The sequence below is a fragment of the Hibiscus syriacus genome, unplaced genomic scaffold (genome assembly GCF_006381635.1).
Source record: "Hibiscus syriacus cultivar Baekdansim isolate YM2019G1 unplaced genomic scaffold, ASM638163v2 tig00112206_pilon, whole genome shotgun sequence".
Taxonomy (NCBI): Eukaryota; Viridiplantae; Streptophyta; class Magnoliopsida; order Malvales; family Malvaceae; genus Hibiscus; species Hibiscus syriacus.
In genome coordinates, this window is record NW_024063267.1 from 974089 (window position 1) to 990476 (window position 16388).

Consider the following 16388-nt stretch of genomic DNA (forward strand, 5'->3'; position numbering starts at 1 on the left):
CCTTTCTTAACATATTTAAAAAAATCATCTACATCAACAATAACTAACAGAATTGTTGGTCAATTACGAAAAACGTTAAATAAAAGGTCACATTGAATATTTTAATTGAAATACACGTTAAGAGAAAAATAATACGAAAATTACATTAATATTTTTTTAAACATACAAAGATTTCAAGTACGCTTTTGTCTTTTTTTTATGTCTTGGTTTTTTTAAAGTACTGATTGATTGTTGACCGTAAAACATTGGGTGGTAAATGGATTTTTACTGCATTTATTCATTGTATAACAGTCTTGGCTAACGTTTCGGTACACCAAAATAACATAGGGTGGTCTTTTACCCTTTTGGACAGCACAACTAATAATGTTTTCTCCACTCAGTTGGCAAGGCAATCCTATAAAGTTTACAACTCCGTACAACATGTAAATATAAATTACAACAGCATCAATGAGAGCCAAAAAGAAGGGAACAAAAAAGGAACTATATGCACAAATGTGAACAACGGACAGTCTAAAATAGCAAGACAAGGTGTTGTAGAAAGACCCTTGTAATGTATTTTTGCGGCAGTGAGTCGGAGCGGGTCATCTTGGACCGGATAATTCGTCTGGAGGGACGTGAGATGTGGAGTCTGCAATGATCCAATTCCCGTTGGGTTGGTGGTGGTTGAAGTGGTGGGCATGGTTGAACTCCTGGCGGACAATTTCGTCTTTCTGCCACTCTTCCCATCTTTCAGCCAAGCCGTCGCCTTCCAGCATCCTCACCACTTCAGCCATCTTAGGTCGTTCCATTGGGGTGCTTTGAGTGCACAACAGAGCCACCTGGATTAGCTTCTCCACTTCTTCGTCTACATAATTACCACTGAGATCCGAATCCACCAGTGTTTCCAACTTCCTGTCTCTCAGAAGACCTTTCACCTGAAATTTCAGCATTGCTAGCATGTTCACAGATTGCAGGCATAGGTACCTGAATGAAGAGTCTAAGCAACACAGATTGCAGTCAACAAAGACAACACCATTCCAAAACATGCTTTCTTAATGCGGCCTTGTTCGAAATCAAAGCTCATTTAAAATGGTGGCAATTTTGAAACATGCATTCCCTTACACAAAACTAATGAACAGAAAGGATAAATGAACTCTTCCAATCTGCTAACAACACAAAAATGAAAAAAGATCGTATCTTTTTCAAGTGTGTATAATTTTTTCAAGTCTGCATACAACTCCAATTCGGCCTTGGAGGCAGAGAACTTGAATTTGGATTTTGCACAGTTAACAACATCTCAATGCGCATATTTGGAGGAGGAATTTTCGGAACAAGAAATATGGCAAGCAATTTCTTCTTCGGATAGTACTAAAGCTCCTGGACCGGATGGTTTTACCATGGGTTTTTACAAGAAATACTGGAAAATTCTTAAGAATCAGATCATGGAGTTTTTCTCAGATTTCTATAAAGGAAAGAAGTGGGTTCATGGAGTTAATCATGCATTTATTACCTTGATTCCTAAGAAAGGTAATCCTGAGTGTATTGAAGACTATAGACCTATTAGTCTTGTGGGCAGCCTGTACAAAATTCTGTCAAAAGTTCTTTCCAAGAGACTAATATCGTGTATCGATGATATTATTAGTCTGTCACAGTTTGCTTTTATTCCGGGAAGGCAATTGTTAGATTGTGCATGTTTGGCTAACGAAGGTATTGATTCTTGGAGGAAGCAAGAACTTAAAGGGGTTGTATTTAAAGTGGATTTTAGCAGAGCCTACGACACTGTGAAGTGGCAGATTCTGCAAAAGTTAATGATAAAGATGGGATTCGGCGAGAGGTGATGTTCTTGGATCAAACAGTGCATTTCAATGGCTTCTATCTCGGTTCTAGTGAATGGTTCTCCTATTGAAGAGTTCCCTATTGCTAAAGGTTTGAGGCAAGGTTGCAGCCTTTCTCCTCTTTTGTTTAACATGGTTGGGGAATTACTACATTTGATGCTGTCGAAAGTAGTGGACTTGGGTCTTTTTCAGGGGTTTTCTTTTGGAAACAGTCAAAACTCTTTTACTTTGTCTCACCTGTAGTTTGAAGATGATTTAATTATTTTTTGTCGAGATTCAATTACTCAGATACAGAATGTTAGAAGAGTTTTGAGGATTTTCGGTTTATTGACGGGGCTCTAACTGAATTTAGCAAAAAGCAAGCTGTATGGGATTAATGTGGAGAGTGACATCCTTGATGTTTGGGCTAGGGATATTGGCTGCTCTGTTGATTCATTCCCGACTGTTTACTTAGGTCTACCTTTAGGGGAGAAAAAGAACTCGGCAAAGCTTTGGGAACCGGCCATTGAAAATTTCAGCAAGAAATTGGCAAGTTGGAAAGCTAATTCTCTATCTATGGTCGGTAGGCTAGTACTTATTAACTCGGTTTTATCTTCCCTACCTATTTTTTACCTATCCATTTTTAAGATGCCTTCTACTATTTCTCACCGGTTAAATTCCATGATGTCGATTTTTTTATGGGTGGAGGGGATGGAAAGAAGAAAATTCACTGGGTGAGTTGGGATAAAATTTGCAAACCGTTGAGTGGTGGTGGTTTAGGCGTTGTTGATTTGAATGTTTCAAACCGAGCTTTGTTGGGTAAGTGGATTTGGAAATTTGCAAATGACAAAAATTCGATGTTGAAGAGATTCTTATGTTGTAAACACAATGTCAGCTGTCAGACCATGGATATTAACAAGGTTATTTCTCAAAATGACTCTTGGATGTGGAGGGGAATTGTTAATAACTTCATGAAGGATGATACCATCGGAGGTTGTCTTAGATCTCATGCAAAGATACAAATTGGGAATGGGAAATCTATATCCTTTTGGTGTGATACATGGCTTGGGGAGTTTCCTTTGAAATTTCTTTTTCCAAGAATTTTTGCCCTTTCTACTAATAAAACGGGTAATGTTGCAGACTTTGGGAGTTTTGATTCAACCAGATGGGAATGGTGTGTGAAGACTAGGAGGAATCTATGTGATTGGGAGGTGGAGCAGCTGGTAGAGCTGTTGGATAGGCTGAAAAATGTTAAACTTATTGAGTCATTGGATGATGGGTTGTTGTGGAATGGGTTGAATGTGGGGTTGTTTTCTGTTAAAGCTTGCAGGAAAGCTCTTTATAATTTTAATGATGAATCTTTATTTTGGAGTAACTGTGTATGGTCGGGCTTAGTTCCTCCTAGAGTAGAATCCTTCATTTGGCAATTGTCCCATCAAAAAGTTGCTGTTAGAGTTGAATTGTTCAGAAGAGGGGTTCCTTTAGGGGAGAACATTCTTTGTCCACTTTGTAACCTGCAGGATGAATCAATCCATCATCTTTTCATTTCATGTCGAGTTTCGTGGGAACTTTGGTATAAGATTATAGGGTACTGGGGTTTTCGGTTAGTTTTACCGCCAGACCCTCCTTCGCTGCTTAGTTCTTGGGCTGATGTGAATCCTAAATCTGCTATGTGGAAGTTTATTCCGGGGGCAGTCTTGTGGTCAATATGGAAGATTAGAAATGAGATCATTTTTGAGGAAAAGAAGTTGGATAGATTATCATTGTTTTTCACTATGCGGTTAAGGTTAGCCAAATGGTATTTGGCAAAATATCCACTTATCCCTATTCAAGTGGATTCTTTAATTGCTGACCTTTCTTTGGCTGATAATCTAACAGAGTTCATAGGCATGAATAGGAAGGCAATTTGTTGGAGTCCTCCTCCAGTGGATTTTTTTAAGTTGAACGTGGATGGGGCTGTTAGTACGGTTGGTATGTATGCTGGAATAGGGGGTATTCTCAGAGATTGGAATCGGGATATTCTTTTTTCGTTTTCAGAAAGTGTCGGTCCTTCTCCTACTATCCTAGCAGAGCTGAAGGCTATCAAAAAAGGAATTGACCTATTTGTTTCATCACAATGGGCTTAGAAGGGCAGACTAATTATTGAAAGCGATTCAAAGATAGCAGTGGATTGGATTAAAGACCAAGCTCTTGCACCTGCTTTTCTGTCAAACTTTGTCAAGGAAATTGTGTCTATTATTTCTGCTATTCAGGCTCTTGTTAGGTGGATTCCTAGATGGTGTAACTGTGAGGCCGATAAGTTAGCAAAGGAAGGAAATGGGTAATTTTTGTCCTTGCTTAGGCAGTTGTGTAAGCCTTAAGAGCAAAGTACCCTCAGGACTGTCTTTAAGTTTTATGTAGTTTGCAAGATTGTTTTTAAGCCTTATGTATCTGGTTTATTATCAATAAATTGATGCACTTTTTTCCTCCTTCCGCTAGTTGGTTCTACCTTAGGGCAGAGGACCACTATGAGGGAGGTTTTTAATGAGGCATCCTATTCCTATCAAAAAAAAAAAAAAAGATCGTATCTCCCATATCAAAACATTTTAACAACTATTTCCATATTTTCTCTTTTTCCGCCTTCATCTTGCGGGGAAAATACCGTCAGGTTTCAACTATTTCTATTTTTCTGCTTCTGCATTTTTACCTTGCAAAATAACTTCCGTTAAGCTTCGCTATTATAATCTTAGTGTATTGCTTGTGGCCAACCAAGTGAAGCAAGCATATAATAATTCCAGCAATAAACAAGAACAGCAGAAGTCAAACTTAGAATACAAACATAATGGGAAGACAGTACATACCCAATCAAGCAACATGACATCATCATCATTTGCAAGCCGTGCAAGATCGAAAGCCCTCTGTCCTGTAATGAGCTCAAGAAGCATAACACCATACCCGAAAACATCAGTTTTCTCTGACGATTTTCCAGTTGATAGGTATTCGGGAGCTATATGACCAATTGTACCACGAACGGCGGTTGTAACATGAGTATCTTTGTAGTCCATCAGTTTGGCCAGCCCAAAGTCTCCGACAACTGCTTCAAATTCCTCATCTAACAATATATTTGCAGCCTTCACATCACGGTGGATAATCTTAGGGTCACAATGATCATGCAAATATGCAAGCCCCCTTGCAGAACCAAGAGCAATTCTTTTCCTTATAGCCCAATCAAGTGCTGGTTGAGACTCGGAACGCTCTAGGGAACATAAAAACAGATTAATAGATAGCCCGTTCTAACAAGAGGAGTTAACAAAGTATTTGGTTTCTCCATGAATTTATCTAAATTCCACTTGGATTTAAACACAAACAGCATTTACCAAAAGTGTCACTTTATCAAATGGAAGTTAAAACAGTTTAAAACAAGATTACAAGATATGATGGTATTTTAAATTTCTTATCCAAGTGAAGAAGCAATAAAGGAGAAACTGGCAATTGAAGCTCTCACAAGCTGGAGATCGTTCATTATCAAGATTAAGGTTGAAGGTAGTGAAGATTTCTTTCCTGAGTTAGCAGATGTGGTTGAAGAAGATGTGTCAGTGGATCCTTGGGAGGAGAATTCGTCGGACTGGAGCAAAGGGGATGTTCAGGAAGGGCAGGTGGGGCAGTTGGACAAACAGCCGGTGTCAGACGCTCAGAACAAGGTAGATGCATGGGTTCGGGGTTCTCAACAAGGTGGTAGCACAGACATCGATGGGAGTTTGAAAAAAACGGGATCAAAAAATATTTTTAATGTTGACTTGTGTAGGGAGGAGACAGCAGCAGGTGTTGTCCCCATCCAGCAGATTGTGTCGAAAGTTTTTAATGAAGGGAGAGAAAATGGGAAGAGTATGGGAGGTGTCACTTCGAGGCATGATGAGGTTGACAGGAAAATGGGCTTAATTGTAGCTTGGATAGGCTGGAGGTAAGTGGGCCTGATCAAGGGAGCTTAAGACCAAATAGAGAATGCTATTTGTCTGCAGAAGAGAAGAATGTTGAACAGGCTGCAATAGGCTTTCCAAATGGGCCTGTATCTCTGGCCCAACATCGATATTCTGGTAAGAGTGCATCGGTTAGTAAAGCAGAGAGAGGTTTTTATAACAATGTTTATTCAAGATCTAGGAGGTGGAGAGTTAAGAGTTGCATAGGTAGAGGGTCAAATTATTTTAATTCAAATGAGGCAGAGGGAGTGGCAAAGGCTTTGGAATGTTGGAATGTTAGCAAATTGTTGGGTGTTAAATTTAGAGGAGGTGAGAAAGCATTCATGAACAAAGTGGTTCCTTTGGTTAAGGAGAGAGATTTGCAAGGGGGAAGATAATTTGAATAGGCTTACAAGGTTATGGTACGATGATGATGGTTGAGTGGTCGAAAATTTCTTGGAATGTTAGGGGTTTGGGTAGGAGGGTTAAAGCTCGAGCTGTGAGGAGGTTTGTTGATGAGAAGAAACCTATAATTTTATTTTTACAAGAATCAAAAGTGGAAGGTGTGAGTCATACGTTAGTGAGGAAAATGGGAGGGAAAATTTTGACTGGTTTGGCAGTAGCTTCTGCTGGTGGATTAATTACTATGTGGAATGAGAAGGAGTTTGTTGTGAAGGAAGAGGTTATTCATAGGAGATTTGTGGCAATAAAGGGGATTATGGAAGATTTATCAGGGACTTGTTGATTCAGAAATGTGTATGGTCCGAGAGTGGATTCAGAAAAGAAGCTATTTTTTGGGGAGTTATTATCCTTTTTGGAGAATGTAGATTGTCTAGTGTGTTTAGGAGGGGACTTCAATGCTGTTTCATCACAGGAAGAGAAGGTTGGAGGTGCTGTGAATTCGGTTTCAATGAATGTTTTCAGAGACTTTGTGAGTAAAGCTAATTTGGTAGATTTGCCTTTGTCTGGAGGTCGATTAACATGGTGTAACAATAGGGAAGCTCCAACTTATGTGAGATTGGATCGTTTCCTAGTTGATCAGAGATTTTTATCATTATTTCCCGAGGTAAGCCAAAGCCTGCAAGCAAGGTCTGTTTCTGATCATGATATGATTTTGCTGGAAAATAGGGGTTGGAATTGGGGTCCTAAACCGTTCAGGATGTTTAACTATGTCATGGAGGAGGATGGGTTTGGCGAGATGATGGAGGAGGAATTGGTTAAACTATGTAAAGTAGAAAAGAGAAAACCCATCTCCAGTGTGTTAAATGGGGTGAAGGAAGCAGTAAAGAGATGGTCTAGGAAGGGTTACCTAGAGCTTCCAGGAAAATTAGTAGGTTGGAGAAAGAAATTCAAGAGATGGAATTAGATATGCAACAAGGCCTTCCCATGGTGTCAATGAAGTCATTAGTGGAAGAAAAAGAAAGAATTATGGACCTTTATAAGAAAGAAGAATTGATTTGGTTACAGAAGTCAAGATTGAAGTGGAGTTTGGAAGGGGACAAGAACACAAGATTCTTTCATCAAAGTGCTGGAGGTAGAGGAAGGAGAAACTGTTAAATCCCTCAAAGTGGATAATGAAGTCACTTTTGATCCTAGCTTAATTAAAGCTTCGGTGGTGGAGTTCTTTAAAAGACTGTTTAACTAATAAAATACATTGGAGGTTGAGGAATTGGATTTGGAATTTTTAAAACTTTCGAAAGAACAAAGTATGGGATCCGAGTTCTATGATGATTGGGAATACTTGGACAGCACGTGGTTCTTGGATTTGGAGAGGAGTTGTTAAGAACTTCTTTTCTGGTGATGAATTTGGGGATTGTCTTAGGAAAAATATGTGTTTGAGAGCTGGAAATGGAGAATCCGTGGAGCTTTGGCATGATGTAGGGACTGGTTCCTCTTAAAGATTGGTTCCCGAGGCTTTTTGCTCTTTCGAACAATAAGGGGGGTGAAGTTGCAGAGTTCAGGGTGAATAATGCTACGAGATGGGTGTGGGATATTCAAGTGAGAAGGAACTTGGTGGATTGGGAAGTTGAGCAATGGTTACAACTCATTTCTCTGTTGAATAATACCACTTTGTCATTATTAGAGGAATACTGCTGGATATGGTTAGGGAAATGTAGAGGGTTGTTTTTCTGCTAAATCATGCATCAAAAAATTTTACACTATGATGACGGCATGATAATGACGGGAAGGATGGTACTTGGGAAAGACATGTATGGGCAGAAGTAGCACCACCCGTGTGGAAACTTTTGTTTGGCAAGTTGCACATAAGAGAGTGGCGGTTAAGGAAGAACTGTTAAAGAGAGGAGTGGCTGGGATTAATGACCCCTTATGCCAGATGTGTGGGAAGTTTGTGGAGTCGGTTTCACATCTTTTTTTGCACTGTGAGGTGGTATGGGGTTTGTGGTCTAGATTTTTTAATTATTGGAATGTTTCTTTTGTGGTTCCTAAGAATTTGATTGATTTCATCATTTTGTCGGATGACCTAGTTCCGAGCTCCATTATTTGGAGATTCATTCCAAGGGCGGTGTTGTGGTCGGTTTGGAAATGCAGGAATGAGATAATTTTCCAGAAAAGGAAGGTGGATATTATCTGTTATTCTTTCTTGTTCGATTTAGAATTGCTTCTTGGTTTGGGGCTAGATTTAAGGATGTTCATATTCCTTTTGACTCCTTAGCGGGGGATATAAAATTAGCAGATGTAGTGGGAAGACAGAAAAAGGGGTGTTCTCCTTCATCTTGGTGGGTACCTCCTCCGAATGGGTTCATAAAACTTAATGTAGATGGTGCGATGGTTAAGGGATGGGATAAAGGAGGAATAGGTGGACTAATTAGGGATAACAGAGGTGTGCTGCTTGGTTCGTTTTCATAGAAGGTTTGTGGCGGTCCTCCTATACTTGCAGAGCTATTGGCGATCAAAAGAGGTTTGCTTCTTATTGAAGAAGTAAGATCTATTCCCAGTCAAAGGATTATTCTTGAAGCGGATTCTAGTAGTGCATTGAAGTGGATTAAAAATCCGGATTTATGTACCCCTTTGTTTCAGTCCTTGGTGAGAGATATAGCTTCTCGTGTGGAAGGACAGAGTATTATTACAAGGCATATTCTGAGAGCTGCTAATTGGGAAGCGGATGAGTTAGCTAAAGTTGGTATAGGTTGATTAATAGGTTATGTGTTTGTGTTGTTAAGGTGTTGTGTTTTGTTTGTATTTCTGAAGGGTGTTTTGGTTTCAGTGTTATGTAATCAGTGTTATGTTGTAACAGTAAGTGGTTAGGGACTGGCTGTGTATTATTGTTCAGATTAATAAAATTCATAGTCACTCTTTTCCTCCTTCCTATGTCCTTCATGTTACTAATGTAACATGTAGTGTATGAAGGGGTTTTTTAATGAGGCCTAATCTTCTATCAAAAAAAAAAGCTCTCACAAGCTTATAAAATTGACATTGGGAAAAATTGGTAATCAAAAACAACATAGATATAAGATAAGTAACATGTATAATAGAGACGGCATTGGAGAAACAGGAAGGACAAAACTAAAGATATAAAAAGGAGAAAACAGAATGTACCTCTTAAACAAGATGCAACACTACCATTAACCATAAAGGGATAGACTAGCAGTCGTTCTGTAGGGGTCATACAAAAGCCACGGAGTCGTAGTAAATTCCTATGGACAGCCATACTTATCATTTCTACCTCTGTTTGGAACTGCAACTCTCCACCTTGAGTACGCTCCTCTTTCAATCTTTTTACTGCCACTAGAGAACCATCAGCTAAGCGACCTTTATAAACTTTACCAAAACCTCCTCTACCCAGGATGTTTCTGTTGCTAAAATTATCAGTTGCAACTTGCAGTTCTCGCAAAGAAAACCTTTTAAGTTGTCCCAAATGAACTTCTGGGTCCTCCTCAGCTAAAAACCAAAAAAGGTGAATTCATACACAACGAAATAATATTAAGTAAAACTATATCTTGAAAAATCACTAACCAGGTACATCAAAGAAATGATCTTGTGGTGTCCTCTTTCGCCACAAAGCAAGTACAATTGCAGGAACTGCAAACAGCAGGGCAGCGCCAGCAGCAACTCCTCCAGCAATAGCACCAGTGGAACTAATACCTGCCGGTATGAATAATACACAAACACAAGTCAGTACACCTATATCAAGAATATATAGTTAATTAACATTTTCAGCCAGTGCCAACACCGATTGAGCAGGCAACATTTAAACCGGGTGAACTTATGGGCTAAGGAACCCAAAACCATTATTGAGTCCCAGGGTTTCAAATCACGGTCGCGGTCGCGTTTTCGGTCATTTCCAGTTTAGTGTGATTGTGGCCGTCGCAGGCGCTATTGCGGGTGTAGTGGGTAACTCGGACGGAAGCAAAACCGCTATATCGCGGACGAAATCGCGGTCGCAGAACGTTTTTTGAAACCCTGTTGAGTCCTTTCATTATCAGATAAAAATTTGAACTTAAAAGCACCTTCTTAAAAAAGACTCGGACGTAAGAAAGTTCAGGAATAGCAATACACTCAGTCTACAACAATTTTGTATGCTACCAAGATGTGGTAACACGAAAACGGTTGTGAATGCAACAATGCAAAGGATATCTCAAGAAAAATAATAAATAATATGAGGAAGCCCCAAATTTAGGCACATTTTCAGATTTGTCAGCAGTGAAAATAAATAATAAATTACAATAAAATCGAGAACAAACCTGATTGAGCTGGAGGTGTCGGTGGGATAGGAGGTGGTGGAGCAGGTGGAGGATTATTGAGTTGATTATTAGCAAAACTGTGAAACAGAAAAAGATGCAGCAAATCAAGAGGCTGGCATGGCAATTTTAAATATGAAAAATGGAACAAGCAGGTCGTGTGCCAGGAGTTTAGAGTGAGAGGGTGGGAAGAAATTGAGATAACATAAGAGAAACCTGATAGGAGTGAACAGTGAAAAGGAACCATTAACTGGAACATCTCCTCTAAGTTGATTATTTGAAAGATCCCTGCGCCACAAATGATATAACATCCAACTCCATTAGAACTGTTCTTGACCCCAAGATAAAACAACTAATGAGGAGAAGAATTCTATCAGCAACACTCACAGCACTTGCAGTGTGTCGATAGCAGTTAAGGACAGAGGAATTGTTCCTGCCAACGTGTTGTTGTTGAGACGCCTATTCCACAGAAAGAAAGTGAAAGCATCAAATATATTGCATAATGGAAAATAGATATGTAACTGATAAAAAAAATCACGCATAGAGAAACATGTTGGCACAAATATAAGAGGTGAAAAGAGCCTATTGCTCAGGGAAACCATTTTAATCCAGTTCATCTCATTCCAAGCACACTCACATCAGATAAGGGACAGGCTTCACATTCCTAATTCCCACCAACTCAAATTCTTGACGTCCTCACCAAGGCCACACATCACAATCACAATGTGAAGACCCACACCACAGGGCCAAGATCTCACTAGCACTGTGTGAATTGATTTTCGGTGGACAAACAGTTTAAAAGTGATAGCAATTATTATAATATAATTTGTCCAGATAGAAGCAAAATTGTTCATTTTGTCATCCCAGAGGATTATATTTTGCATATAATTCTTAAACCTTTTTAATTTGTTTTTACCTCTAGACATGCTTTTTGCCCTTCCATTTTTGGGAACCAATAGCAAAAGTGCAAAGCAAACAGACACTAATAACTCTTATTCTTCTAGATGTATACCTAAACTTTCACCGAGTTGGAGGATAAGGGTTGAAAGGTATGAAATAGGTTTCACCATCCCAATAGGTTTATCTCCTAAGTCCTATCTACACTCTCCCTATAAAAACCGACTAATACCGACATTTTACATGCATAAGAGGAGAAGGAAATTTTCATAACAACCCAACTATAAATAAGAAAGCACATTTTTAATAATAATGCCATTTTTGGCTGGCAATATCTCATTGCATAAAACCTTCTAGTTATACTAAACGGCTATGACTAGAAAGCAAGAACACAAAGAAATTTGATAAAATAGCAAAATGAAAATGAGAAAAGAGTTCGTACAAGAAACGGAGTTTTTTAAGGTTGCCCAGAGTAGTTGGGATGTCTCCGGTTAATTCATTCAAGTAAAGATCCAAGCTCACCAATTCCGTCAAATTCCCCAGCTCCTCTGGGATTATCCCAGATATGTTATTACTATAAAGCTCCCTGTTAATTAAAAGAAGAGAAATTAATAATTCTAGAACAAGTCCAATCGAAGCATGTATCCAAGTATCTTTGTATGAAATTTGCAACTTAATCCAATCAAATACAAACACCTTCAAGATTAAGATGACAAAACAAATAAACCGAACAAAAGCAATCAAAACCAGTGCTTACAACCATTTCTACTTTTTCTAAGGCGATTCATTGTTGTCAAGCCACAGACTTGCACACACAAAAATGCAGCACCAAACTTAGTTATCACCTCAAGACTCTCCAAGAAAGGTCCTTGCACCTTGAATTGGGGTTCTAACATCTAGAGTGCACCTGGTCCCTTGACACCAATGGTTGGAGGAGTTGATTTCACATTGAGTTTAACTCAGCATTCTAGAAAGTTTTGTTTATCCAATTTTATACAGTTATGAATTTAAAAGAATATGATTCTGAATGAAACCTATCTACAGAAATCAAATCATGGAAATCATCTAAAGGAAGTCCTAATCAACCAATTATGGAATTAACTATTTGGCAAACTATGCAGGTGTTCTGATTTTCCGTCAGTTATCTTCTTCTTCTTTTTGCTTAAAATAATTTTAAAAAGTCGGGAAGCATGTAATAACCAGGTCTAACATTATCGACTTACAAATACTGCAAATTCGGAAGCTGCCCAAGCTGAGAAACCAGTTGACCAGTGAGATTTGCATTCCCAAGATCGCTGTTTTCAGAATAGGGAAAACACCTTTAATATGTGAAACTATAAACTCAAAAGTAACATATATGAAAGTAGCAAAAATAAACTTACACTCTTGTTACACTATTTTCATTATTACATGTAACATGAAACCATGTACAAGGATTAACAAGGGTGGGATCCCAACTTTGCAACACATTATTTGGGTCAACCACATTGGTCCTCAATGCATTCAAAGCATCACCTGTTTTATATATAAAGAAAAGCAATAGATCACTGGTGGCAGCAAAACATCAGACTCGGCAAACAGCAACCAGCAACCAGCATATATATCTTCTGATAAAATACAACTATAATAGGAAAGTGAACAATAACTTTCTCAATTACTGTAACTACTGGCGAATATAATAAAATAAGTGTGTTTCTCATATTTGTAGTAGCAAGATACTTGAAAAAGGAATTAGGTTTATTCAATAACTATATACACTTTTGTTTTCATAAAACTTATTTCTGCATTAATTACGTGGTATTTTCTTAAATATACATAATTAACTTTCATTTACTTACTTATTTTGACAATCTCTTATAACATGCATGCTACCATAAGCATATATGTTAGAAACTGTTAGGCATATATAGACTTATAGTTACTAGTTTTCCGAATTATTGTTATATATACTTCAATTTTCTAGTTTAAGGCTAAATGATCCCTGATTATGGTTCCCTCACTGAAATATTGGGAAGGGAAAAACTTCAACATAACTTGAAAGGTCCAACGCAATGGAATTAGTACTTCCCAAACTCCAGATATCGGTGAACTACCAAAATCGTTAATCAGAAGGCAATACATCAAAAAAATTCGCAGAAATTAGTCATTAAGAAGCGTGCAACTATGTGTCTATGTCTACAGTTAAATCAATTAGCTCAATTGAAATTTAAAACAAGGAGTCAACCTCATGCTATTAATAAACCAATCCAATACCTACTAAATCAAGAACCCTCTAATTTCAACCTATTAAACAACAATTCCACATTGAAAGCTTAACAAAATCGGAAAACAAGAAATACACTAATTAAATGAAAAACAAAGAAGTTAAGAAATGAAGATAACATACCTTCGGCATTTCCCGCGGCTCTGAAAACCAAATCCAACATGAAAATCAACCACAAACAAACGGAAATCAATCGCTCCATTATATCCCCCCTATTGTCGGATACTCATTTCAAAGAGCTAAACCCCCAAAATCATCATCAATGATCCACTAGACGAGTTACGGGGCCGTCAATTCAGACTAAAAACGAACATGAAAAATCACACACGTATCGGCCGTTGACCAAATCAAAGAGCAAAAACTAAAACAAACACGCGCGCGCCCGCGAAATAAAGTTCGAAAAGATTCTTCAGTAAACTAGGGCCAAAAGGGGGGAAAAGTAAAAAGATTCCAGAAGAATTCCCGGCTCTAGTTTTCTCCCTCTTTCCTTCAACAATGTAATCATGGAGTTTTTTTTTTTTTTGCCAGTGATTGGGACAAAATGGAGAGAGAGAAAATTGTGTGTTTGGTAACGAAAAGGGGATAGAATGAAGAAAAAGAAAGGAAGAATCGTCGTGGTTCTATTTTTTCAACTACGAAAAACATTATTGTAATCTCTCTCTCTAACATTGTTTGTTGGCTTAGTCAAAGCAAGCTCCATTAAGTCAGGAATATGTGTTGTCAAAAATTTTCTTCATATATATATATATATATATTAAAATATTTAAACTATTAATTTTGATATGTTTTAGTACTTAAATTTTTAATTTTTTTAAAATCATACCTAAATTTTAATATTTGTTTCATTTCAGTGCCTGTCGTTAAAAATTTTAGTTTTTGTTTTATTTTAGTACATTCGTTCAAAATTTAATGTTAAGTTTTGAAAAAAAAATGAAAGTTTAGGTACTAAAATGGACCAAAACCGATAGTTTATGTACTAAACGTGTTAAAGTTTTATCGGCAGGTACTCAAATGAATTGAAAACTATAATGTTATATATGATTTTGAAAAATCAAAAGTTTAGGTACTTTATTTCAGTACTATGTCGTTAAAAACTTTAGTTCTTATTTCATTTTAGTACCTCTATTGAAAATTTTGAAAGTTTAAATACTAAAATGAATCAGTACTGATAGTTTAGGTATTAAATATTAAATTTTTAATGTTTGGGTACTAAAATGAAATGAAAAAAATTTTAACATTTGGGTACTAAAATGAAATGAAAACTAAATGTTAGATATGGTTTTGAAAAAATTAAAAGTTTAAGTATTAAAATATATCAAATTTGATAGTTTAAGTATTAAATATGTAGTTTACCCAAATAATTATTGTTGTTGAATTCAGAATTTATTTTATAATAAAATTACGTTAACACGATTTAAAGAGAATATAAATTTTTATGTTTTAATAAAAAATATCACAGTTATTATTTTCTTATAAAAAATGTTGAAGTTTGATCTCAAAATTTTTAATTATTCAATTAAACATCAATAGAATTTAGGATAAATTATGTGTTTAGTATATAAACTATTAGTTTTAATCCATTTTAATACCTAAACTTTTAATTTTTTTAAAAAATCTGTATAATATTTAGTTTTAATTTCATTTTAGTACCTCGAGTTAAAATTTTAGTTTATTTTCATTTTAGTACTATTGTTCAAAATTTAAAGTTAAGTTTTGAAAAAAAAGAGTTTATGTATTAAAAAGGACGAGGACTGATAGTTTAGATACTAATCGCGTTAAGTTTTTAACAACATGTACTAAAATGAAATAAAAACTAAATATTAGGTATGATTTTGAAAAAATATTGAAAGTTTATGTACTAAAACGAATCAAAATTGATAATTTAGTTACTAAATGCATAGTTTGCCCTAAAATTTTATCCTAGGAATATTTTTTTCATTATATAACGGAAACGAGACAGGTCAAAGACGCACGCTTCCAAACAACTGGTCCCCACTATCTCCTTCAGTTTCTTCTTTTATTAATATACAACAGGTCTAATTCTGGTTTCACTCCCTCTATTATACTGAATTTTTTTATTTATTTTAAATACCTATTTTTTTATCAATTAGGTACTTAAAGTCTTTTATATTTTTATCTATCCTTAAAGTAAAAATAAGTACTCAAATTATACATTCTTTTTGTTTTAAGTACCTGAACTAATTTTTGGTCAAACTAAGTACTCAAACTATTATATTTAACCATTTTAAGTCCTATCATTTTTAGTTAGAAAATTATTTTTCAACTAGTAAGATGTTGACATGTCACACAAAATTAGGTATTTTTTTATCAAAAACTAATTAATTGTTTAATCAATATTACATGTAAACTTTTCATTGGTTTTTAATTTGAAAAAAACGAAACATTAGATTTGAGCTTAAAACGGTTATTGAATGAAACATTAGGTACATATATTTTGATTAAAAGGACATTTGAAGTACTTCAATGAAAGATGTGATATAATTTAAGGTAAACTACGCATTTAGTTCCTAATCTATTAGTTTTTGGTTCATTTTAGTACCTAAACTTTCAAATTTTCAAAATCATACATAACATTTAGTTTTTATTTCATTTTAATACCCCGTCGTTAAAAACTTAACACATTTAATACATAAACTATTAGTTTTGGTCTGTTTTAGTACTTAAACTTTAAATTTTTTTCAAAACTTAACGTTAAATTTTGAACGGTTACTAAAATTAAACAAAAACTAAAGTTTTTAACGTTGGGTACTAAAATGAAATAAAAACTAAACTTTAGGTG

The 16388-nt window shown here is 36.2% G+C and overlaps 1 protein-coding gene across 2 annotated transcripts; it reads right to left on the reverse strand.

Annotated features, from left to right (window-relative positions):
* Window positions 1-555: 555 nt before the first annotated feature.
* On the reverse strand, window positions 556-14095 carry LOC120175611 (BRASSINOSTEROID INSENSITIVE 1-associated receptor kinase 1-like). Of its 2 annotated transcripts, XM_039182216.1 has the most exons (11): window positions 13712-13790; window positions 12708-12840; window positions 12549-12620; window positions 11768-11911; window positions 10816-10887; window positions 10645-10716; window positions 10432-10508; window positions 9704-9832; window positions 9287-9628; window positions 4634-5028; window positions 556-914 (listed from the first exon to the last, which is right to left on the reverse strand). In XM_039182216.1, exons 1-11 carry the CDS (start codon window positions 13788-13790, stop codon window positions 582-584), a joined length of 1848 nt encoding a protein of 615 aa, XP_039038147.1. In that variant the 3' UTR covers window positions 556-581. The 2 variants fall into 2 exon arrangements, with proteins under 2 accessions (XP_039038147.1, XP_039038148.1); XM_039182217.1 differs by lacking the exons at window positions 10645-10716; window positions 10816-10887 and having other exon boundaries at window positions 582-914; window positions 13712-14095.
* Between the last annotated feature and the right edge of the window lie 2293 nt (window positions 14096-16388).